Source organism: Lepidochelys kempii, chromosome 27, assembly GCF_965140265.1.
Source record: "Lepidochelys kempii isolate rLepKem1 chromosome 27, rLepKem1.hap2, whole genome shotgun sequence".
NCBI classification, from domain to species: Eukaryota; Metazoa; Chordata; order Testudines; family Cheloniidae; genus Lepidochelys; species Lepidochelys kempii.
The window spans coordinates 13,648,818-13,672,763 of NC_133282.1; the positions used below are offsets into that span (position 1 = coordinate 13,648,818).

Consider the following 23,946-nt stretch of genomic DNA (forward strand, 5'->3'; position numbering starts at 1 on the left):
TCTTCTTTATCATTTTTCCCCCAAGGTAGGAGGCTATTGATGGGGTGGGGCAGAAAAGGGGCTGTTTAGGCAGGGAATTTAGGATGCAACTGAGGGGGGATTTTGCCTTGGCAGGTGTCTCACCACTTCAGCGATCCTCTCCTTTTAAGCTCCTTCTCTCGGAGCCTTTTTTATGGTCTTAATGGTTCCAGCCCTCCCTCCCTCCTGCTTTCCTTTTATTGTACAATATAAATAAACAGTGAGGCGGCAGGCCGACCGTCGAAAGGGAGAGAGGTAGGTTTGGATGGCGGCTAAGCGGCTTCCCCCCCTTTGAAATGGAGAGAGAACATTGGCTAGATCTATCTTTCTAAACTTCCGAAACGTTAGACGTTTTTATGAGCGGAATAGAAAGTGTGAAAAAAAACTGCAGGCGTGTGTGTGTGTGTTGGGGGGAGTGCGGGGCAGTATCCTTGGCTTTTTAATTCGGGATCTGTTGTGTGAGACTTCTGGAAAAAAAAAAGATTTCTGGCAAACACTAGGGGTGCTGGTGCTGCTAAAACCCCTTTGTCTGTCATTGCAAAGGAAAATTAAAACGGCATGTTTTGGGGAGGGGGCGGTAAGGGAGCCGGGTATCAATCCAGAATAGGCCCTACCTAGCTGTGTATGTTTAAGGTGTAGGGTGTACCGGTGTTGGTGAGGATATTACTGCTGTTGGGGAAATTAACAAAAGGACGGGGGCAGATGGAACCGAAATATAAAAGTGTAGTCCGGCTGGACTGGTTTGGCAGAATTGGTTTATTATCGTTTCAGTCTTTACCTGGTTCTAGCAGATTTCATTTGGATTCTTATGTACTTAGAGCACACTTTCTAGAAGGCGGTCTATTTCAGAATCACTGTCTGTTCCCCAGTACACTTGAGGGGTCTGAGGCATTTATGCAGGCTTGGGACCTCCTTGTCCGGTGTGAAAGGCATTATAAAGCAACCCGCGAGATCTGCTTGGTGTGCAAGAAACTTTTTGGGAGTGTTAGACGCTGGGGAGATTGCAAAGGGTAGATTTTGCCAGTTGTCGTTGAGAAGGGCTCTCGATTGCATTACCTTGCGAGCGATACAGTCGACTTACCTTTAAGCAGCCGGAAAATCTTAACGCCTGATGTGTCCCAAGCAAGCGGTGTTCATTCATTCTCTGCCATTACAAGGTCTTTTTCTTTCTTTTTTTTTTTTTAAAGCAGTGCTATTTGAAATACGTTTCGATTTGAGGGGAGGGGGAAAACAGTATTTCCAGCCAATGAAGGGGGAAATGTAGCATCTTTATGGCATCTTCTGTGGCTGGGTGCTGTTAAAATATGATTAAATCGGAAATATTCGAACAGAAACGTGTGTTGCTCCCTTCTGATCTTTTTTGGGTGGGTTTGGGGTGGAGGAGACTGTTATACTTTTAATCTCTGGAGCTACTGGAATTTTAAACGAAGTGTCAACACGATGTTATTCTCATTCGCTCCGAATCAAGGTTCATTAGCTAGACAGTATGAATATTTTATTGCTTTCGGAAATGAAACTCCTTTGATCTTTTTCTCGGGTTATAAAAAGAATTGCCTGTCATAAAAAAAAAAAGAAAGAAAAAGAATATCGTCCCATCTGCCTTCACATTCTGTATTTATTTTCCTCTGTTTCTCTCCCCCCTCCCCCCGTAATTTACTTTTATAACAAAAAAACTTTGGATGACCTTCAGAAACTCAACAACAACAAAAATTTTGAAATATTTGTCTCTGTTGATCAGTGGATGATATTGAAACAACCACATTTGGAGTGAACATTAACTATTACATTTACATTTGAAATGAATGATAATTTGGGACTCTACTTATGTTTTTAGATATAGTCCAGGACTCATTTTTTGGGGGGGGGGACGACGACATAATGCTAAACTAATGTTCAGTGTATCCATGAATAGGGAGGAACGTACTGTATTACTTTGGTAGCCTAACAATTACTAGCTCTGTATTTCGAATGGGTGAATTTCATTATTTGTGTTTCCTTTGGAAAGTGGAAATTTTAACCATATTTATCCATAGTTTAATTCTTTTAGTGACACATCTCTTGTATTAAAAACAATAATACTAATAATAAATTAAATCGAAGAGAATGATTACAGTTAAGTGAAGTTAGAAGATTTCTGACCAAGAAAGATGCATCTGTCTTCTATATGTACCCTGTAGATCCGAATTTGTGTAAAGGAAGTTGTGTCACAAATTCGTATCTAGGGGAATATGTAGTTGACACAAACACTACAGTCATTCTCCCTGAAGAAAAAAAAAAACCTAAATAACAGGATGAAAAGAAGCTTTGGCCAGAAGATCGTTTTATAACTGAAAAGAAATATTGGGGGATTTACCTAAACTCCCAACTCTAGTACTCCTGTGGCAAACTTTATCACCTCGTTGTAATAAAAATCTGAGCTGCTAGGGGTGTCAGAAGTCTTACATCACTGAAACTCAGGAGGGAAAACTCTGTTGCTTTAATCTGTATAATTGCTTAAAATACACTAGGTATAAATAATCCAGCCAAACGCTGCCCTGTTTCCTGATTTTTATGAAGGGATTATTAGGTGCTTCGATTTTAAAGACCCGTCCAAATGTTGCTTTTTTAATCATGTTTATTACAATGTGGGAGAAGGGAACAGCACCGAGGCTAGTTAATTTTATCTTTAATTGTCCATAAAGCCCTTTATTTCGTGTTCAGGGGAAGGGCTCTCTTCCACCCATGGCTGGAAAATGGTCAATCGGATCCCGAAGCTAAATGTGATTTAGGAGCCCCGGTACCCCGAATTAGCCGATGGATTTTCTATCGACCCAGAACAAGTCCTATTTATCTCTGCCAGTATCGCAGCGCATAGTCGCTACTCAACCCGCTTCATATCACCGCCATTAAGACCGAAATTTAAACACCAGCCAGAGGGATCTCAATGTATCATCTGCCAGGGCATTCATTTTGATCCGGAGCGGACTTCCCTCCCCATCCTCCCCCATATTACTGAAAATAATCTTTTTTTTTTTTTCTGTAACACACAACTAACCCAAGACACACCTACTGGAGGGAGTGGGGTTTTGTTATCCCGAGGGATTAAGTGGTGACATTAGGGGTTTAGAGCCTGAGATGCTAATCCGGGTAAGTAACATTGTGCAGGAGCAAGACATTTCACCCTTGCTGAAAATATGTAAATATTGGTGATTTAAAAAAAAAAAATCCTACAGGAGTAAGAATGCCCCTGTGTGAGCATATTTCCTTATCCGGGAATCGCAGGGAACCTCGCCATTGGCCGCCGGTGTCACATGGATTCCTAACTTTGTTCACTTGACAGTATGTAGGAGGGTTTTACGAAACAGGAAAACGAGTAGGGGGGGATAGGAATAAATTTTAGTATTTGTGTGTGTGTGTGTGTGTGTGGTGTGTGTGCAATTCAAAGAAATTAATGGCCATGAGTTCGTTTTTGATCAACTCCAACTATGTGGATCCCAAGTTCCCACCCTGCGAAGAATATTCTCAGAATGATTACCTTCCCAATCACTCTCCGGGATATTACAGCAGCCAGAGGCGAGAGACCACTTTCCAACATGAGGCGATGTACCAGCCACGGTCAGCCTGCAACGAGCCGCCCTACCCAGCTTGTCAGGGCTCCGGCCACCAGCCAGCGGTGCTATCCCCAAGGGGTCACGTTCATCCTTCTGCCGGACTTCAGAGCCACCTCTCAGAGGCAAATCACCACTGTGAGTCGGTCACCCCCAGCCCTCCTCCACCCTCCTGTAGCCAAAACTCTATGAACCAAAGCCCATCTCATTCTTCTTGCAAAGAGCCAGTAGTTTATCCCTGGATGAAAAAAGTCCATGTAAGCACGGGTAAGTGAACTAAAGTGGCTTTTGCTTTATACTAACTAGCACCTCAAAGTCTTGTGGAAAGCCTATTGCACCAGTTGTAAAATAACCATTCGTGGAGATTTACGATCGCCTGTTTGCAGAGCAGTATAATTACATCCTCCATAAATTTTTATGGCTCTACTTGGCCAAGTGCCTTTGAAGTCTCTGTTACCATCCTCCTCCAATTTCTTGCAGGGTACTTTTTTATGGTTGTTGAATCTTCGTAAGTTAAGTTTTATGTTTTTGTAATTTGTATTTAAGTGGTGGGTTGAGTAAACTTTTACTATGTTTCTCTCTCTCTCTCTCTCTCTCTCTCTCTCTCTCTCTCTCTCTCTCTCTCTCTCTCTCTCTCTCTCTCTCTCTCTCTCTCTCTCTCTCTCTCTCCGTGTTATTACAAAGAGAGGGTGTATGTATGGGGGGGATTTTATGGATTTTAAAGAGCATAGATGGGGTGTGTGTGTGTATATATATGTATATAATATACTTGCACCATCTATGTTATCGAGGAGAGTATGTAAAATATATCTAGGGAAGTTTAAAACACATATAGACATGGATGTACGTCATGCAATCAGGCTGGAGAGAGGGGGTTGGAGATGGGTTAAGTGTATATTTTTGGAAGATCGTGGTGCATCTTTCTGCTTCGAGTAGTCTGCCAGCAAAACAGCGTGTGACACTTAAAAAAATTAAAAGGGCAGCTCAGTAATTCTTTTTTCTCTTCTTCCCCACTCCCCTCTTTGTGTTTGTTCAGTAAACCCCAGTTGCACAGGAGGGGAACCGAAGCGCTCCCGGACAGCTTATACCAGGCAGCAAGTCCTGGAACTGGAGAAAGAATTCCACTATAATCGCTATCTCACGCGGAGGCGCAGAGTAGAAATTGCCCATTCTCTTTGCCTGTCCGAGCGCCAGATCAAAATATGGTTCCAGAACAGGAGGATGAAATGGAAAAAAGATCATAAATTACCCAATACCAAGATCAGGTCTAATTCTTCCAACTCTTCTGCAAGCCTGCAGATACAAGGAGGGTCTCAGAACCGAGCCAATGCACCAGCCACTGGCCTATAACTGTTTCTTGTGTGTGTGTGTGTGTGTGTGTGAGAGAGAGAGAGAGAGAGAGAGTGAGAGTGTGTAGGAGACACATGATAATTTTTTTATGTTCCAAGGGGCGTAACGGGGGCATACTCTTTATTTATAGAAAAGGAGGGAAACTCAGCTACAAAACAAACAAACAAACAACAGAGATGTGCTTTTGTGCTCCCTCCCATTAAAAGAAGGCTGTGGATAGTAGTTTTCAAATTTGGCTAAGATGAATCCTTGTTTCATCTTTAATCACGCCAAACTCTGCCCCATTTGTCATGTTTACTCTCCCGTACAAAGGATGGACCTTATGCTTGCTATTACCTCGACAACCAGTGTTCACTTTAATAAATGAGGCTCAGTTTCTTCAAGAGGAACTGAATTTTCTTTTCTTTTCTTTTGTTGCCTACCAGCCCCAAAGCGAAAGTTTCTGTTCAGATCCCCAAGGGCATAGCAATTCTGGCAACGGTAACACAGCCCTACAGACCAAAAACAAACAAACAAACAACAACAACCCCAACTCCATGCGGTATGAGGACCGGGGGGGACTGAATAGATGTTGAGTATCGTAACGATCAGGGTCATATAGCTGGAGAACGAAGAGATTGGCACAATTTAAAACAAACCGAGTGAAATTTGGGGTGGGGGTGGGGCTGGGAAGGAGACCAACATAATGGAGACTTATGTAAGAAACCCCCTGCCACTTTTGAGTCCAGCAGGTTAATTACCTCACTTGTAAATCTTGGGGGGGGGGACAACGTAATTAGTTTAGAAACTTGATGATCAAGTAATGCCACCTGAATTTAAACGTTCGTCAAAAGGGGTGTGGGAAGGGAGGGCTCTTTGTAAAAAGGATGCTTCTCCACTAAGATTCAGTCCATTTTTGTACTGAGAATGTGAATAAAAAATGGAAGCTGGGGATCCCCTTCTTTCTTGATGGAAAAGGGGTTATGAACTTCGAACAGATTTATTTTTTTCTTTCCATGTTCTATAGTACTTGACATTCCGAGCTGATGTGATTTCAAAGAACTTTTGGGATCTTCGTTTCCCCCTTCCAGTTGTTCATTTGAATTACCTCCTATTGTTCTTTGTGATATTCATGATAACTTGTACATAGCAGAAGGAAAGCAAGTAGAAATAAAATTTTCGTTGTGACTATAACCCGTGTGTGTTTAAAAAAATAAGTTTTTTTTTTTTAATTTAAAATGTTTGTTAGTTTTATAAGGATTTCTGTCAATTGCACCTCGCTAATGAAAACAAAATGTGTTTGACTATAGGGTATCTCAGTCTTAAGTACTGCTAAGCCTTACATATTGTGATTTATTTATTCTATGCACATATTAATATGGTTGTATGATATGTTCACAAACTGGTTTCAACTGTGTTGGGTCATTAAAGCGCTACATTGTATTAAGGAATTAAAGCAGCTGTGTATTCCTCAGGAGAGGCTACTTCATTTTAAAAAAATCTCCTTCTCCAAGGTATTTAATGCATTAATGAGTATAATTTTTGCACAGATGTTTCTCGGTGTTTGCAGGTTTTCTGTGTATTTTTATATTACAAAGGAGCTGGCTACTGCAATAGCTCAAACCCTGACAAGCAAATAGATAATCAAGAAGACAAATGGCTTCTTTTGTGAGCCACAGCTCTTGTATTAATTTTCATTTTCTTGCTCATAGAAAGTATCGAAAATACTGTTCAGGGCGAAATAACATTCCAGTTCTAAGTTACATTTAAAAAAAAGAAGAAGAAGAAGAAGAAAGGGGTGGGGTGGGCTTGTGGGAAGGAGGCCTCTAGACCATACAAAGAAAATCATAATTTTCTGAATCATTCCCTATAAGAAAATGGTTTTCGCTTATTTATGAGATTTTATGAATTTGTCTCGGCCTCTAAGTCATGATTAAAATACCCCACCACGTTATTAAGAACAAAGACCTGGCTTGGGATATTTAAAGTGGTAGAATGGCTGTTTCTGTTCTTAGGGTACTCAGCAATTTAACTCAGACCTTGCAAACAAACTGCTTTCAAAAGTTGTTCCTTCCCCCCACACCTCAATAAATCGCCCATTACGTCTTTTACTCTGTTGACTTTGTAACAGTTTGTAAGAAATATGTATATGGTCATGTGACACAGAGCCGCTGCACGTCTTGTGTTGGAAAAACGGAGTTGTGTATGTATTTGATTAACTTTTGCCCCTTTAAAGGCAAAAAGAGCAAACCTTCCGAGTTTTTATTTCGATGAGGGGTGGTCGGGACTGCACTTATTTTGATGGCTGATTTCCCTCCCCACCTTCGATCTGCTTCCTATGTAAAGGCGATGCAATTTTCAGATAGAGGCTATGCTCTTAAGGGTACCAAAACAGTTCTTAAAAAGCATATGCTGTTAGGAATGCAACTTCTATAGAACTAAATCAAAGCTGGAAAGTATGAATAGAATTGAAGGGGGAGAAAAGAAGATTTCTATAGGACCTAAAAGTTCACAGCCATTATAAGCAGACAGAAGCCAAGAAAAATGCGAGAATTATACAGAAAATCATTAATCACTTCTTTTCTTTAAATACTTATCCTTTCCCCATTGTTATTCAACAGCAAATCTCCGCAGACCGTCTGTTGGGAAAAAAGTACCCGGAGTCCTACAAAAATCTTCAAGGGGAATAATAACAATAAAAAAATCTGGATCATAAAGTTGAAAACTTTTATTTATTTATTTTTTTTTTTGGAAAACAAAACGGAACAAACAACAACTCTCACTTGGGAAGAAACCACTCAAACCATGAATACCATCTATTGGGCGTTGGAAAAAGGATGTGGGAATGCACAAGGTAAAAGAACCGACTGCTTGGCATGCATTTTTGATCGTTTTATTGCCTCTTTTCAAGAGTAAGGTTTTTTTTGGGGGGGGCACATGAATCCTTTACGGGATTTTCCTCGGTTTCCTCATTTTATTTTGTCTGAGGGGGAGAGAGAAAAGAAAGATATCAAATGGATTACATATAAAGGGGATGCTAAAAACCCGTATTTTTCCATTTTATGGTGTGAATCCTATAGAGTTTGGCTTTGCTCGGATAATTTTTTTATCTCATGGAATACAGAGGAAAAGCAGATAGCTCAGACATTGGCCTTTTTGTGACCAAGACAGCCTTGCTATTTCAAATTATATTCCTCCATGTTCTATTTTGCCTTCTTGAAGCTTTGCAACCTAAATTAAAGGGCTTTGTACAAACGTCACGTGCGACTATGGAAAGATCAGTCTGGTAGATGATTTCTTTTTTCGTGTGTCAGATGTTCCTTGGAGGAATAACTGTGTTCGAATCCTTTAGCCAAATCAGACTTTTTGAGTTTCTCGTTTCTGCTTAGAAAAGTTGTTTTGTGGAAGGGTTTGGCCTTTAGAGACCGTGTTTGCGTGAGCCGCGCTTGTCTGATTGCTGTTTGTTTCAAGACTTTTTGCATTTTACTGGGGAGGCTGAAAGGCAAAATAAACAAATAAATTGAGGCAAAATTCTGAGCTGCCGAGCACAGATCGCATAGAGGGTTCACCCAAAGGACACGTTTTCTAACTGATTAGCTGAGTATTATAGCCAAGGATTGACCTCTCAAACCCCTTGACCTTTCCAAGACTGGACATTGTGCTGTGTAACATTTCCAGCGTCGAACTGGACGGGGGCTAAGGCAAACTTTGCACCTCCGGAAAGAATCTTTTAAACCACGCGTGTTCATGGTTGTTTCTTAATGTTGCCATTGCTGGGCCAGCGCGGGGAATGCAGAGGAAAGGCGTCCCAGAACGATCGGATTTTTTGTGTTTGGTTGTTTGGCTTTTAATGTCTTAGTCATTCTATATTCAATCTGGTCACAATGCATTGTTTCTCTTCCTGGCTTTGGGTTTCATCTCAAAGCACAGAGGGTCTCCACTGTAAAAGACAAAGGGCAGCTGAGTTTTTTAGAGTCGGGAAGCTTGCGGTCAGTGCAAGGGGAAAGATCTCTGGGCTGGCTCGGCCACTTGGGTTTGTTTTGTTTTGTTTACCTCTCAGGAGAGGGCTTTCTAAAAAGGATCCTTACACTACCCCAGCCAAACGCCTCTCACTTTTCCTCAAACCTCAGCTATCTTCTCCCTTCCAGAAAATCCTTTGTTTCGGAGCGTCTCCTCTCCCCCCCCCCCCGCTTTTCCTCCCCCCGCTCCTAGCCCACAACACTCTCAAAAGCCCTTCACAGCTCGTCTGTATCTGCTAAAGGGGTGTGATATTTGCTGATGCAGTCAGGGATTTCTTTTTGATGGTGGTGGAGGGGAGGGGAGGGGGGCTACAGGAGGGTAGGCGGTAAGGGTGGTTATCGGTGAATGTTGTTGAAACCACCTCGCCCCTTTGCAAATTGTGGCCTTCGGTGGCTCACGGTGGCCCTTAGTCCTGATAGCGAGGAACACTTATATTGACACGGGGCAGCGTTTACACAGTCACTCCGGGGTTTGATGAATTCTAAATGGCGAAGGATGAAGAACTGTTTTCGGAGTGACGGGCTAAGGGCTCCGTCAGACATTTGGTAGCCCTCTCCCGACCTTGCTGGCCACCTAGAATCGTTTCAATACATGAGTTGACGCCCGCTACCTTTGTTTATATCGGCGCGGTGCTCAGTGACTTAGGGGCGACTCCGCTTCATAGCTGTGTCAGGGGAACCCCGGGAAACAAAGCATGAACGACTCATCGTTTTAAAGGTATTAAAGCCACATATCCAGCCAGAGACAGGCCAGGTGTCTTTTGGAGTCTCCGTTTAGATCTCGATATGACACCTGATGGTTCGACTCATCGCTCTGAGATTTTACTCTTCCGACCTAGTTCCTGGTGGAAGAATGTAAATATTTTTAATCAGCATGAGTCTGAAAGGTGTCTCCTTGGGACATGGCCTTTCTGTCCCATGCACTTCTTTGTTCGCTCCGCCTGCGTCTTGAAATCGAAGCCGGACCAAAAGTCTATTGCATCGAACCAACTGGAATAGCTTGTCTAGTTGCCATTATGATCTGAGATTTATTTATTTGGAAGCCAGACCAAATATTTATACATATACATGGATACAGGGCATTTAAATCTATCTATCTATCTATCTATCTATCTATCTATCTATCTATCTATCTATCTATCTATCTATCTATCTATCTATTATTAAAATACAACGCGCGAGATTGTCTCTGTATAATATAAATATACGTGGGGAAAAGTATTTATATACAAATACTTTCAAACACACACCGGGAAAATTTTTATGTTATAGGTGTCTAGGTGTATCGACACCTTGTTGCAGTGTTCGGGTTCCTTCAAATGTTCCTCTTTGAGTAAGGACCTGGGTGGTGGGAGCAGTTTGGGAGTTTCTCTGCCTGAACACCTTCCCCCTGACAGATTTATGATCTCCAATAAAACTGGCGTGTTTAAATTCGTAAATCAATCTCCCCTTCTCACTATATAAACGCTCATTTTATCTCTCGAAAGAAAGCTGCTTTGATGATAGCCCCTCAGAGGCTGAGGGTGCTGTTTATGGCCGCATTTCCTATTCTTTGAACTTTTAGCGAAAGTTGCTCTTCTTAGAAAAAAAGGCAGCCGGATTTTTCCTTTTTTGTTTGTTTATTTTGGGGCAAGCAACATTCGGATGAGGGATAGTTTGTTTGTTTGTTTGTTTTTTTAAGGGATCCACTGAAGGAAAGTGTGTGGCTTTTCAGTTTACCCCCTCCTACTCTGATAATGTCCCAAATTGAAAAATCATCTAATTTAAGGGGTGAAGGAAGTTTGCTTTATTAGGTAACTGCTCCTCTATCAACATACAGTGACACCGAAAGGATGTTTTAAAAAGAGAGAATACATTCACTTTTCCTTTTCTGTGTTCCTCTCTCTCTGTATTACACCTTCACCCAGAATTTTTAGCCGAAGGTTTTGGGTTTTTTTTAAGAAATTTCACACAATAAGGTCTATGCTTTAAAAACAAGTGTGAAGCTTTTCCAGGCAATTTGCTCCCGTATTCATTTCCTGAAGCTTTAAACAGCCCTTTCAGCCATCACAACCACTTCAAAATGTTGCCTGGATTGAACGCTGGGTTTGAATTTTCTCACCTTTTATTAATTAGTTTTTAAACTGTATTCTTTCAGGTAGCTGCTTTCCTAGAGAGTGGATTATTAAACGCCGGACAACTCTCGCTAAACCTCCATGCCTATCTTTATTTTATCTATGTTTAGAGGTATTCCCAGGCTTGCAAGAGTAGAACTTTATAGTCAAACGCATTCCACCTTGCCTGTTACTCCAGGTCTCACACGGTTCTATTGTTTAATCTTCAGTGGCTCCTTATGCCCTGTATCCATTCCATTGTTTGAGGAGGTGAGACCGTCATCATAGAATCATAGAATCATAGAATATTAGGGTTGGAAGGGACCTCAGGAGGTCATCTAGTCCAACCCCCTGCTCAAAGCAGGACCAATCCCCAATTTTTGCCCCAGATCTCAAATGGCCCCCTGAAGGATTGAACTCACAACCCCATCCTTAGCACCTGAAATGGGATGAGGGACCCCTACGCTAGATTTGTAAAAAAATCTTAGCTTCCTTGCAGGGCTGAAAGAAAACCAGTGTCGTAGCTATGTCTGTACATCCGTGTGCCTGTGTCTATGTGAACATATGTAAGTATGTTGCTACATACAGACGTGTGCACATTGTTTTGTGTCAGTGAGGCATTGCCTGCTTGGGATTTGGTCCATAGGCAGCTTCTTGTACATTCACTATAAGCAGCTTCCTTTGTTGGCCAGGATTCCGTTTTGGGGCATCTCAGCTCAGAGCCAAAACTGACTTCAAAAATGCAATAAAGACTCACAAAACAATAACAGCAGAAGCTCTTGCCCTGTATCCTAATGGGAAATTCTTAAAAAAAAAAAAAAATTTGGATCCATGAGCATAAATATCCTCAGAGGACTTTGGAGCCTAAAACTGTTGTTCTAGTCAGTGTAATAAAATGTCAGGGAGAAAAGCATTATGTGTCTAGCAGGGCAAAGAGGCATCAGGATTGGGGAAAGTGTTTAAATATTCTAAACTTCGAGGGGAGTGGGGGTGGACACCCTAACGTTGCGTCCTTTACCAGACATATGTATATTACTGTATATTGTGCTGTGTATACACTCATCCCACGTTCACACGCCTGTGCAAGTATGCATATGTGTTTATAGAAATAACTAGGTAGCCAGAATATCTCTGTAGATCTAGAATGTTACATTCAATTCTAAACTTATTTTTTGTGGGGGGGGGGATAAACACTGTTCCAGTGGAAGGTCACAGTGGTCCTTTGAGTATGAAACTGAGAGACCCCCTTCCCCCTTCCAGATCACGTGATTCATTAAATAATTAATGCAGAGGTTGCAGAATAGATATGTATTCGTCAGGAACATCGCAGACATGGTCTCCTTGTGTCTGACGTGAAATTCAACTGTCCTTTAAAAAACAAGCCTATAGCAGAGGGGGGGAAAAAGAGAGAGAGAGAGAGAAAGGGAGAGAGAGAGGGAGAGAGAGAGAGAAAGGGAGAGAGAGAGGGAGAGAGAGAGAGAGAAAAGAGTCTTCAATAAAACAATTCTCAGGAAGAAAGAAGCCACGCCGAGGGTTGGATTGTTGTGAGTAGCAGGGTCTTCCCAATTCCTAGCGTGTCTATATGTCCATGTAAATTTATTGTTTGTTATTAATGTTATTGTCGTAAAATGTGACAAATAGCCGTCTTCATTTCCTCCCATTTCTCTTCACATGGTGGTATGTGTTAATACCCATCGAGGCATTTCATTGATATTTTTAGGAATATTCCTTTCTCTCCCTCTCTCTCTCTCTCTCCTCACAACCTTTCTCCCTCTCTCTCTTTTTGAAACCCCCTTTCTTGATTTATTACAATAAGCATGTCAGCAGCAGTGTGGCTGCCATTGTGTGTGTGCGTGTGTGTGTTTGTGAGAGAGTTGTGTTGTTTATGGCGGTGTCCAAGATAAATCATTTCTCAAGTGAAAATGATGTGCAAGCGATGATATTTTAGAGCGAGAATTTCTCTCTGCTCCACTCCCTGGAGTTGATTATTTCAGACGATTTACAGTAATAGATCAGCAGCTAATATGAAAGCTCTATAGCTGGGGGTCTTAAATTACAGCATCTGTGATTACCAATTAAGGAGAGATTTGTATAAATTTGGTAAACCGGGAACGCCTCATTGGCATATAAACCTAGTAAAAGACCAGGACCTTAATATAAAAATTACTGCTAGGAGTCTTGTATTGCAGCATCACTTTACTAGCTATTCCTCATTTTTTCACCATCTTGTCCCCTCTCCCTCTCTAATAAGGACTTTATTGCACCATAAACACAGGTTGTTGAGGCGTGTTTATGCTTGTTTGAGGCTTTTTTAATTTATTTTGGTTTGGTTTGGGATTTTTTTGTTTGTTTTTTAAGCCTGGATGTGTCCCATTGTATGCCAGCTGATCAGGGGGAAAAATCAAATAAATAACTAAATTTGAAAATGAAAATCAAATTGCTGCAGGGAGTCAAAATGTACGGCTGCCTCTTAAATAGGGATAGCGTTTGATCACAAGCAGAGAATGAAGTTACTTTGTCAGTGGAGGACAAAACAATAGGTGAGCTTCCTTGCCTTCCAAACTAACGACACGGGTTCTAAGCTAATGGAGCGATGTTATGGGTTTCGTTCCGAAACCTGAGCATTTTACCCATTTATAATTACCAAAGACTGTTAACAAAAAGGAAGCGAATCCGTCCCCAAATAATTCCTTATTCTTTTTATGCAAAGAGGAAATAGTTTGCACCGATTCATTGCTGCAAGATCTTGCTATGATAGGTAGGTAGGTAGGTAAATAATGTCCTTAGGATAAAAGTTTCAGGAGTTTAGATAACAAAGGACATTTTGTTAGGAACGAAGAGCCTGCTTTCTGTGATTTAGACTGGTGTAAATTCGAAGTAAACCTATTGAGGGCAATGGAATTACACGGATTTAAAACTAGTACATGAGAGCAGAAGCTTGCCCTACTTCCTCAAGAAACTAAAATAGGCATAGCTTGCCAATAGATGTTAACTTTTCACTGGCACTTGATATATAGTATATATATGAACTATAATAAGTAAATCCCTTTCAACCAATTGAGGCAGCGCAGTAAAGTTAAGACTTTGGGGAGCAGATTATTCTCCTAAAGAGCAGAGTTGATGGGTAAAAGACATAAAGTTACCTGTTTAAAAAGCAAGAGTGTATATCAATGAGAATTTGCATCCTTGATAGAAAATGGAACGGTCAGAAGTCAACCACTTAGAATTTCCATTTTAAAACTTGACCAAATAGGTTAAAACCGTGAGTGTTGAAAGGGAAGGAGGAAGCGGGAAATAGCATTTTTAAATATGTAACATGCAAGGAGTCAGTAAAACAGACAACAGGGTTGAAGATTAAATGTTCACACCGGATTCTCAAAAAAGACTCCAACCACATTTTCCGCGCTTCCTTTAGCCCCCGTGAGCCAAGTTTAACACCGTCATGAGGGGTGATATTTAACTCTGTCTGCTAGGGTAAACCTTTATGTAGTAAAATTAGAGGAACTCAGCGACTTTCATTAAATATTAAGGGAGATCCGGGGACGGTGAACAAGCCAGGAATGCAACATCATTCTTTGTCAGGCATATATTAATTTAAATCGTTGGCTTCCAATTGATTTTGACCACTTGTTTTTTAGGTCTTAGGTTTTTTAGGTGTTAGATTCTGAGCATGAAAAATTAGCCCACTGAGGAAGGCTCCTGTAGTTACGAAGTTGGAAGGAGCGAAAATATTAATTTCGCTCTCATTATCGTTATTATTACGGCTCCTTTGCTGTCATTAAAGCTTCAGACAGTGCACCACACATAACTCTATCGTCCAGCCCCATGCATTAGTCGCATTAAAGGGGAGTATAAATCAATAGTAGGGGGGTTATTCGGTTCTGGTTCCAGACGCCATTGTACAAAAGTCCCCCTTAAATAAGTCAGATGTCAGGAAGAGCTTCAGGTCCCGCAGGATGTTGAATCGGACAAGGTGGCAAACATTTATGCTTTTGACACCCTTGGCTATAATGAATCCCATTTCCCCATTCACCTGGCACCATATACTCTCCGAATCCATTACTGATATCGCTATCTCTATCCCTAGCCTTCTGATTTAAGGTGGGGGAGGGGGGAAGATGCCTATTTCAGATAACACTTACATTTCTGCCTTGCCTTTCCAGCTGGTTTCTAGCAGGGTGGGGCAGAATTGTGATTTATATGATGCAAAGATTTTGGCTTGAGATAAGCCTGGCTGTAGGATCTATTCTTATTGGTAATGTTGCCTCAGATCTTCTTCGCTTCTATACTTAGATTTTTAATCAATGAGCCCTTTAAATAAACAAGGCGAAAGTTTCACAGTGCTCTTTCTTTCTTTCTTTCTTTCTTTCTTTCTTTCTTTCTTTCTTTCTTTCTTTCTTTCTTTCTTTCTTTCTTTCTTTCTTTCTTTCTTTCTTTCTTTCTTTCTTTCTTTCTTTCTTTCTTTCCTTTTTTCCTCTAGAAATTTGCCACCGTTGTATCAAGCTGATATTTACCAAGAACGGTTTCTTTCTGCCTGGAGCCTTCTCAATAACTAGTCTCTGTGTTTTTCTCTCTCTCTCTGTCCCTCCAATGGCTACCTATTATTTAGCATCGGATGACGTAATACAATGAAAAGGGTTTCGTTTTGTCCAGATTTGGGCAACCAAAAGAGCTCTCATTGTTCCCTTTGGTTGGTCAAACAACAACAGCAAAAACTCCTCTTACCCAGCCATGATCTTTGTAACTCCCTGCCATACCTACCTCATTAAATCACACAAATTTTCCCATTTGTGTTCATTATTGGTTTATTTATCGATTAGGTAATATAACTTCGGTGATTAGCTCTCTCCTACGGACTAAAACTATGTGTAAATCGTTAAAAAATGTTGTCTATATTTCTTTATTAACTCGGTTAAACTGAATGCATCAGGAAGCAGCGGGTGTAATATTCTTCCTTGTGTTATAGTTATAAACGATATGAATAATATTTAAAATACTTGATGAGCTATTGATCTTGTCATTAAAATAGTTCAGGTTATTATTGTTTCGCTCATTTCTTTGCAATAAGCTGTTCTTCTTGTCTACCACCGTTTCAGAAAAGTTTGATCCACCAGCATGAAGAATCAATATTTACCTTATCATATGCCATCTCCAAAGGCAACATTTCTCCCCCCATCACACCCACCCTCCCGTACATATATACACACCATTTCTTTCCCAGAGAGGCAGCTATTAAGGTGGAAAATATAAGTCCTTAGTTCATAATTTATTGCAGGCTGTAAGAGAGTGTTCTGTAAGATCAAAGAATTATGGAAGGGCAGAACTCTTTGGAACTGCTATCTAAGGAGGCCGGTAGCTAATACAGAACAGGATAATACCTGCAGTCAGTACATAAGCTTGTAGACTCAACAGATGAGGTCTCAAGTATATGAACAATGCATTTCCAGTATACAGTATTATAACTCTTATTCCTTATGCACTGTCCAATTTCTGTTTTAAAATACATAAGATTCAGGAATCATTCATGGGCCATCCATTTATTCCGGTTGATCACTTCAAAACAAAAGGATTTAAAAAGAGGTTAATATTACATTGTAAATGCAAGATGACCATTGTTGGTTAAAATAACTGGCCCCTACACCAATAACTGTGGCCCTGTCAAAGGGAGTGAATTATTTTAACAAATCGTATTGTCTAAAAGAAGAAAAAGAAACAACAAACGGATAAACATACATGCAGAGGTGAAAAAAGCAATTAATGTCCGAAATAAGTATACGCTATACAGGCCTTAAAAACTGCCGATGACCCATAGCGCACTCCCTTGCAACTTGGCTGATACATTTCTGTTTAAAAAGGGATTGGGACGAGATTTATTTGGAGCAAAGACAAAGGGAAAGGAGACCCTGGTTTTCTGTTAAATAGGCAAAAGGTTGGATATAATGATGGTGTCCTTTGAAGTTCCGGGTGGTTTTTCTTTTGCTGGGGGTGGGGTGGGGGGCTAATAACCACATTTCAACACTTGACTGCGATAAACCAAATCAGGTGCTATTTCAGAAAATCAGAGCCATAAATCAGAAGGGTTTGATTCCTTTTTATTTAAAGACAGAGAGGGGTTAACTAAAGAATTTTCGTTCAATAGCATTGAATATTTTGGGTTAAATCCGATACCTCGACCCTTCTTGGCAGAAAGATCTCGAGATCGGAAGAGAAGGCGACAAAAAATAGGGTAACAGTCTCTCCATGCTCGCACCAATGAGCTCAACAGGAGTTTCTGAAGGGAGACTCTGGCAAGTCAAATGGCCAGCTGTGTCATGACATTTTAATAGGCAACTTTTGTCCTTTCCTGAAAATCAACCCAGGCCTTTCCATTCTCAATAGCCGTAACACATCAACACTCAGTGATCCCCAAGAGCCGGATCCAAAGCCCACTGAAGTCAATGGATGTTTTCCCATTCGGTCCACGGGAGTGACTCCATTAGGCCAATAGGACATCAGTGATGGAAGGCTCAGAATCTCCCTGATTAAAAACAACACAAAACAATCGGTAAGGAGACTTTCCCCCTCTCTCCCGCCCCCTCCCCCCCCCCCCCCCCGTTTTGGTGTGCCAAAGCCAGGCGATGGCAAACCTTACCCCTCTCATCCTTCAGATAGATTTTTGTTCACTCTTCAATTTTAGGCGAGGTTAAAAATACCCTACAGGATCATGTCCATTGACTCCTATTACTTCGCAGCCTCTGTGATTAAACTTAAAAGTCTGATAGGCTGAGTTGCAATTCACAAATATTGAACAGGATCGCAATGACCCCCAAAAAATGCCGAATGTAACGCTTAACTTTTTTTTTTTTTTTTTGGTCGAGACATATGGAATCAATTTTGAATCTTGACATTGAAGACTGGCCAATTCCTACTGGCCTCTAAAACCAGAATCCAGTTGGTTCTCCTCTCTCCGGCACCTCTTGTCACTCAGTATTATGCCCGTCTTGCAACATTTTAAGTCTTTATAAAGAGAAATAGCTTTTCAGAGAGGTGCCAGGGATTCCTCCCCCCCCCCACAACGGGGAAAATAAGTACAAGACCCGCACTCCCCCACCCCTCCCACTATCTCTGGGCATTCTGGAAAGGGGTCTCCATCCTTGCAACACTTAACGCGGTTTTGGAAGGTTTTTCTTCAGTCAAGGCAGTTCCGTTCGAAACGAGTGAGTCCAAAAATTAAAGCATCTTTGAGGGGGGTGGGGGTTGGAGGGAGGAAGGGAGAAGAAATCCGTCCGACAAAGCTGTCAGCAAGATCCACTGGGGTACAATAAAGTAGTTTCTTTTCTTCTCTTTAATTTGCTTGCTTCAGTTCAGATACTTGCAGCAGCCGATTTCCCCCCTTCTCTCCTTCTTCCTGAAGTCCTTGGTGGAGAGCTAACACAGGTAAGAGGTAAAGGGGGGGGGGTGGAAATTGATGCAACTTTGCCTTTCCGTACTCTAAGAATTCCAGCGCTCTGAGATAGAATTAATGGCTCCCAAAGCTTTGACAGGCCAGAGACTTCTCCATTGGTCAACGTGAACTATAGCTGACTTTCCCTAGTCTCAAATTAAGACTGATCTTTCCGAAACATAGCCAGGGAAGTTGAAGATGAGCAAGAAAAAAAAAAGAAAAGAAAAGAAAAGAAAAAGGGAAAAGTTGCGTGATTCATACCTAGACGGGATACAGAAGCTTTCTTTAAAGTCCGTGTTTCCCAGCTAGGTTTCCCTGTGACACATTTGTTAAAGCGTTAGCACCTCTCCGCTGTTTGGAAAAAAACTACAAACGCCGCTTTGGAAAAGCGGAGTGTTAAACTGAAGAATGTATGTGAGCGTGATTTATGGCCCTCAGAAGTTTTGTTTACTTGGAGCAGCTCCTAATTGCAACTCTTTTCCTGGAAGCCCATGTCTTCTAAAAATTCCACGATGCTGATAGTGGGTTCCCTCTCCACCCCCCTCAAATTCTGCTTTTATTTGCCAGATGTGATTAACAAACATCTGGCCAATTTACTTGTTTTCCCCGATAGCTGACCAATTAATTTTGGTGGCATGGGTAAGTATGCGAGCCTTCAACATTTTAGATAAGAACAATGTTTTATTATGAATCCCACCAGCTAAAATGTTTTCAGACCATGAAAGGAGCTCCAAATCTGCTCGGGGTTTTGGAGAATCCACAATAAAGATTTATTTTTTATATGTAATTTCTTCAATGAGCTCCATTTTAAAAGGAGGGGCAGGAAAACGACTCATGTTGGAATATATGACACAATATTTACGAGTGCTGTTTCGTCACTCATTCTGGGGCTAGGAGTCGGAAGAATTGGTCTCTTTGTTAAGGCCCGATGTGTATTTTAAGAGTGAGTTGCAACACAACGAAGTTTATGCGGAAGACAGGAAGACAAATAGGATTAAATTTGAAGTTCACTTTTTTTAATGTGCTCCCTGTTCAATTTGGCTGGTGTTTGTTTGTATCCTTTTGTACTCTGAAAATAACTCAGTTCCTGGGACAATTTGTTAGTTAGAAAAAATGCCCCCATACCTTGTAAAACCGCAAAAGTTTAGACTCAATGTCTAATATTTCCCGAGGCAAACTAGTGTATATTGGCAGAGAGCTACACAAGCGCCGGATTTTTTGCTGAAAATTGCCTTGCATTAAATTTCCTCAGATCCAGAATTATCTTTACTCGCCTCCAGCGAAATTTGAAATGTTTTTTTTTACCAAGCGCTTGGTCTGTTGGCGAATAAAATCTGAGGGGAACCACAAGGCCCTAAATGACAGTAATTTAATTGATTTTATCATAAATCATCAACTCCGTGAAGAACCAAAGTTTTCATTGAAGTAAATTGATATTAATGGACGATTTTTGAAATTCCAACTCTCTCTCTCTCTCGAGTTGGAATAGATTTTTGGTGCGCCTGTATCTCTTGGTTTGGATTTCATTCTCGCCACCACTCTCACGACAAACTCATTATACATTTTGGGGACCTTATTTTTCTTGCTTTTGTAAGGATCAAATCTTAATGAGGCAGCCGGCCAATGTTCAACCACAGAAACACCACCGATCGGATTAGTCTCGGTAGATGGTCCATCAGAAGAGAAATATTTTTTTTCAGAGAGTCGTCCTTAAAGTATGGTTTTGTCTGGACAGCGTGTGTGTGTGGGTGTGATTATAGCGAGATCCAGTGGCCCTACATTTGTGTTAAACATCACTGGGAAGGACATTGTTGCATTCCAAATCACACATTCATTTCATTGCTAAGCATGCACGAGCTAGAGGAGATTTTAAAACAGAACTATGATCTCGGGTGCTGAGTTCCATCTAAGTATCCCCCACAATAACGACACTGAAACCCTGTTAAACATTGTTGTTCCGAATTCTTTCTCCTCTCATTAAAAATTAACTATTTACTGCACTAAGAGACTGTTATGGGTGATAGCCTTTTGATATGTTGATGAATATGAGAGACCAAAGACCCTTACAATATTACAGTATTTTAGCACTGCCAGTTATGGATTGATCTATCTATATGGATCACTGGTCATGCTATGTGTATATACACACACACATATATATATATGCAAATTCATGTGTACATCTACATGCTATGTGTCTACTATGTGTGCTTGTATAGTGTATTTGCAGTGTATAATAAATACACTACACAATGAGAATGTAAAATAAAAATATGTTCTCATTGTATCTAATTATACAACATCTATAGAATGCTATACATGTGTATTTGTAGTATACAATAAAAAATTATAACAAGAGATTGCAAAAGGAAAATATATTCTCATTGTATCTAGTTAGACAACACACTCTACAAACACGTAGAGACCCAGAAATATGATTCCTGAACATAACTCTTTCTCTCTCTCTCTTCTCTCTGACATTCCTCCCTCAGAAATTATTACCTATCTGTATGTGACATCAAATGAAGGCAGGTAAAATGGACCCCTTGTGCATCCCTCCTTCCCACCCATCCCCCGCCCCGCATCACGCTTCTTTCTTTTCTTGCTTTCTTTTTTTTATTCAGAGAAATGTAGCTATAAAGTAACGGAATGCCTTCATTTTATAACAGAAACTGACCAGTCAATAGATATTGGATGCTATCCAGGAATCCTTTCGAGAGGAAAAAATATATATATATCCTCATTTTTCCTCCAGATTTTTTATTTTTTTTTAAAGTGACTTAAAATCTGGCTAGCCCATAAGCAGATCACGGGGGCAGCCAGTGTAGAATCTACCGCCGTGGAACACGCGTCCTCTTTCCAGGGGTCGAGAAAGGCTTTAACTGTAAATCCACTCGGCTAAGAGAGGGAGCGTGGGGGGTTAAACTGCTCCAGCAGCCACCCCGGCCCACAACGTCTCTCTCTAGTAAAGTGCAGGAGCAGGTTATCAGCAGCAGATTCAAAGCTGAGGTCTTCGGAGATTGTGGCTGCTGTCGCTCGGAGCGGAGCAATCATCTTCCTTCAGCCATCCTCTTTCTTTCTTTCTTTCTTTCTTTCTTTCTTTCTTTCTTTCTTTCTTTCTTTCTTTCTTTCTTTCTTTCTTTCTTTCTTTCTTTCTTTCTTTCTTTCTTTCTTTCTTTCTTTCTTTCTTTCCCCTCTAGTTCCTTCCACCTCTTCTGACATTTGGCTCGGAGCTGAGACTTTGCAAGCTTGTGGTTTTGGTGAAGACTTCGCACCTCCGTTTTCCTCCTCTGCTTAGAGGACCGAACAACAACAACAAAAAAAGCAAAACAAAATATCTGAAGGGAGTGACTGGGGAGGTGGGAAAAAAGAAAGCGACTGCTGGCAACTAAGTTTAGAGAATTCACTGGAAAGGGGGGGACATGCTGTGTGCGGGGGGGAGAAGTTCATTTAACAATTCTGTATAAAATGGGTAAAAGGTTGACGTCTACCAGTCACGTGAGCGCATAATTCAAGTCATTATTTTGGCATTTAGAAGGGGGGGGAGTATATGTGGGAGAGGGCTTCTGTCCTCCCTAGTCTCGCTGGTCACTGGCTTCCTAAATATCTATTTACAGCACTCTGGTACCCAAACCCTTCCCCCACTCCGAGAGGGAAAAAAAATTACAGTACAGCAACATGTGTGGGTGAAAGACTTTTGGCGACCAGAGAATTTATAGAAGAGGAGTGGGCTTCAGGGGGTGGGGGAAAGAAACAGCCAGGAATAGTGGGCGCCCTGGTTTTGTTGTTGTTTTGCATTTAGGAGGTAATTCAAAAGCACTTCCGCCGATTGATCATTAACCCGGTGAGTTATTACTCTTGTAAGCAAAGGTCATGGAGAGAAAGAGGGCTAATCTCTCAAAGACACCGTACACTCCGTTTCATTTTGATTTCTTATCCGGAGCTGGCTTCTGTTTAGACTTTTTGTGTGTGTACGAGACAGAGACAGAGAGAGAAAGAGAGAGAGAGAGTGCCCTTTTCGAGTGTCCCTAATCCATCCCTCCTCAACCTCAGCATTCCTACCCCTCACCTTCTTAAGAGAGGAGACGGGTTGGCCTCCATGATTCGGATATTGACATCCTGTTACAAAGTAAACAAAAAGAAAGGGAAGGGGATAGTGACCAGTCTTGCAATCTATCTATCTATCTATCTATCTATCTATCTATCTATCTATCTATCTATCTATCTATCTATCTATCTATCTATCTATCTATCTATCTATCTATCGAGAAAGATAAATGTTCCTATTAAGATTATAGTGCCTAATTTGAGAATACCCATAATTCACCACTAATATCTTTTAATAATGGTACATAATGCATGAGCCTATTGTTGGCAGTGAGGTAAAGAGGGGAGGAGTGGAGGGTAGTGATTTTATTTTTAATCCGGGTCTCGCAAAAAGTAGCAAAAACCCCTTTTGCTGGCGTCACTAAAAATCTTTCTCGGAGCCTTTATTTATTTTGTTTCTGTTTTCTCCCTGCCTTCTCTAGTCATGCCAAAAAATGCGACTTTCCTCCTCTCTCCACCTCCTTTTGTTCATCCCCCACCTCCACTCCCCCTTTCTTCCAGGCCTTAATGTGGGTGGAACTTTTATAGAGTCATATTGGGTGCGCTGGGCTTCATACGACATAAAGGGCGGTGGGGTTTTCTTTATCTTTATTGATAATCTACAGAGGGAATTAAAAACCCAAGTTAACGTGGTAAGGCTGTGATGTAAATGGAAGATAGCCAATGTTGTGTATTAAAGTGTGTGTGTGTGTGTGTGTGTAATAATCATCATCATCATCATCATAAATTATGGCTATAGGCCGCAGACCAGAGAGAGGTCAGCATGATGTGTGATTTATGTTCCAGGAATGTTGTCACGAGAAAGATAGAGGTGCGGGAGGAACATTTGATTTGAGATTAATAACATCAACAGACAGAACGGAAACAAGATTATTAAAGCGAGGGAATGTTTCCCAAAACGAAAATAATTTTAAATGAGTTTTCTCCCCCGCCCCCCTCTTTCTTTCTGAATCAAATCGTGTCAAGGTTTCAGTGATAAATCTCCGACTAGTTTTAAAGAGGTTTAAGCTGGTGTCGTTAATCCTTTTATCGAATAACTTTTGTGTAAATGTTACCTACATATAACATAAAATATCTGCTTTTTTTTTAATGGGGATCATTCAAGACAGTGAACAAATTGGCTACATAGGAAAAGATGTGCTGTAAATATTTAAGCTTCTGTTGTCTTCCAGTAAAATCGTCTGGAGGTTTCCACAAGGCTTTCATACCGCCTTACCTAATTAACTCGATACATTTCATTTTTAAAATGCACTTAACCCGGAATTACCAACCGCCTTTAACTAAAAACAATAAAAGGAGGCAAATGATGGGTTGCAGAACAGCTCACTTTTTTTTTATTAGTATTTATTTAAAACCAAAATTCACCAACA

The 23,946-nt window shown here is 40.9% G+C and overlaps 1 protein-coding gene across 1 annotated transcript; it reads left to right on the top strand.

Annotated features, from left to right (window-relative positions):
• The first annotated feature begins 3,445 nt into the window (after positions 1-3,445).
• On the top strand, positions 3,446-4,970 carry HOXB4 (homeobox B4). The gene is made up of 2 exons (XM_073325535.1): positions 3,446-3,872; positions 4,642-4,970. Exons 1-2 carry the CDS (start codon positions 3,449-3,451, stop codon positions 4,953-4,955), a joined length of 738 nt encoding a protein of 245 aa, XP_073181636.1. The 5' UTR covers positions 3,446-3,448; the 3' UTR covers positions 4,956-4,970.
• Positions 4,971-23,946: the final 18,976 nt, after the last annotated feature.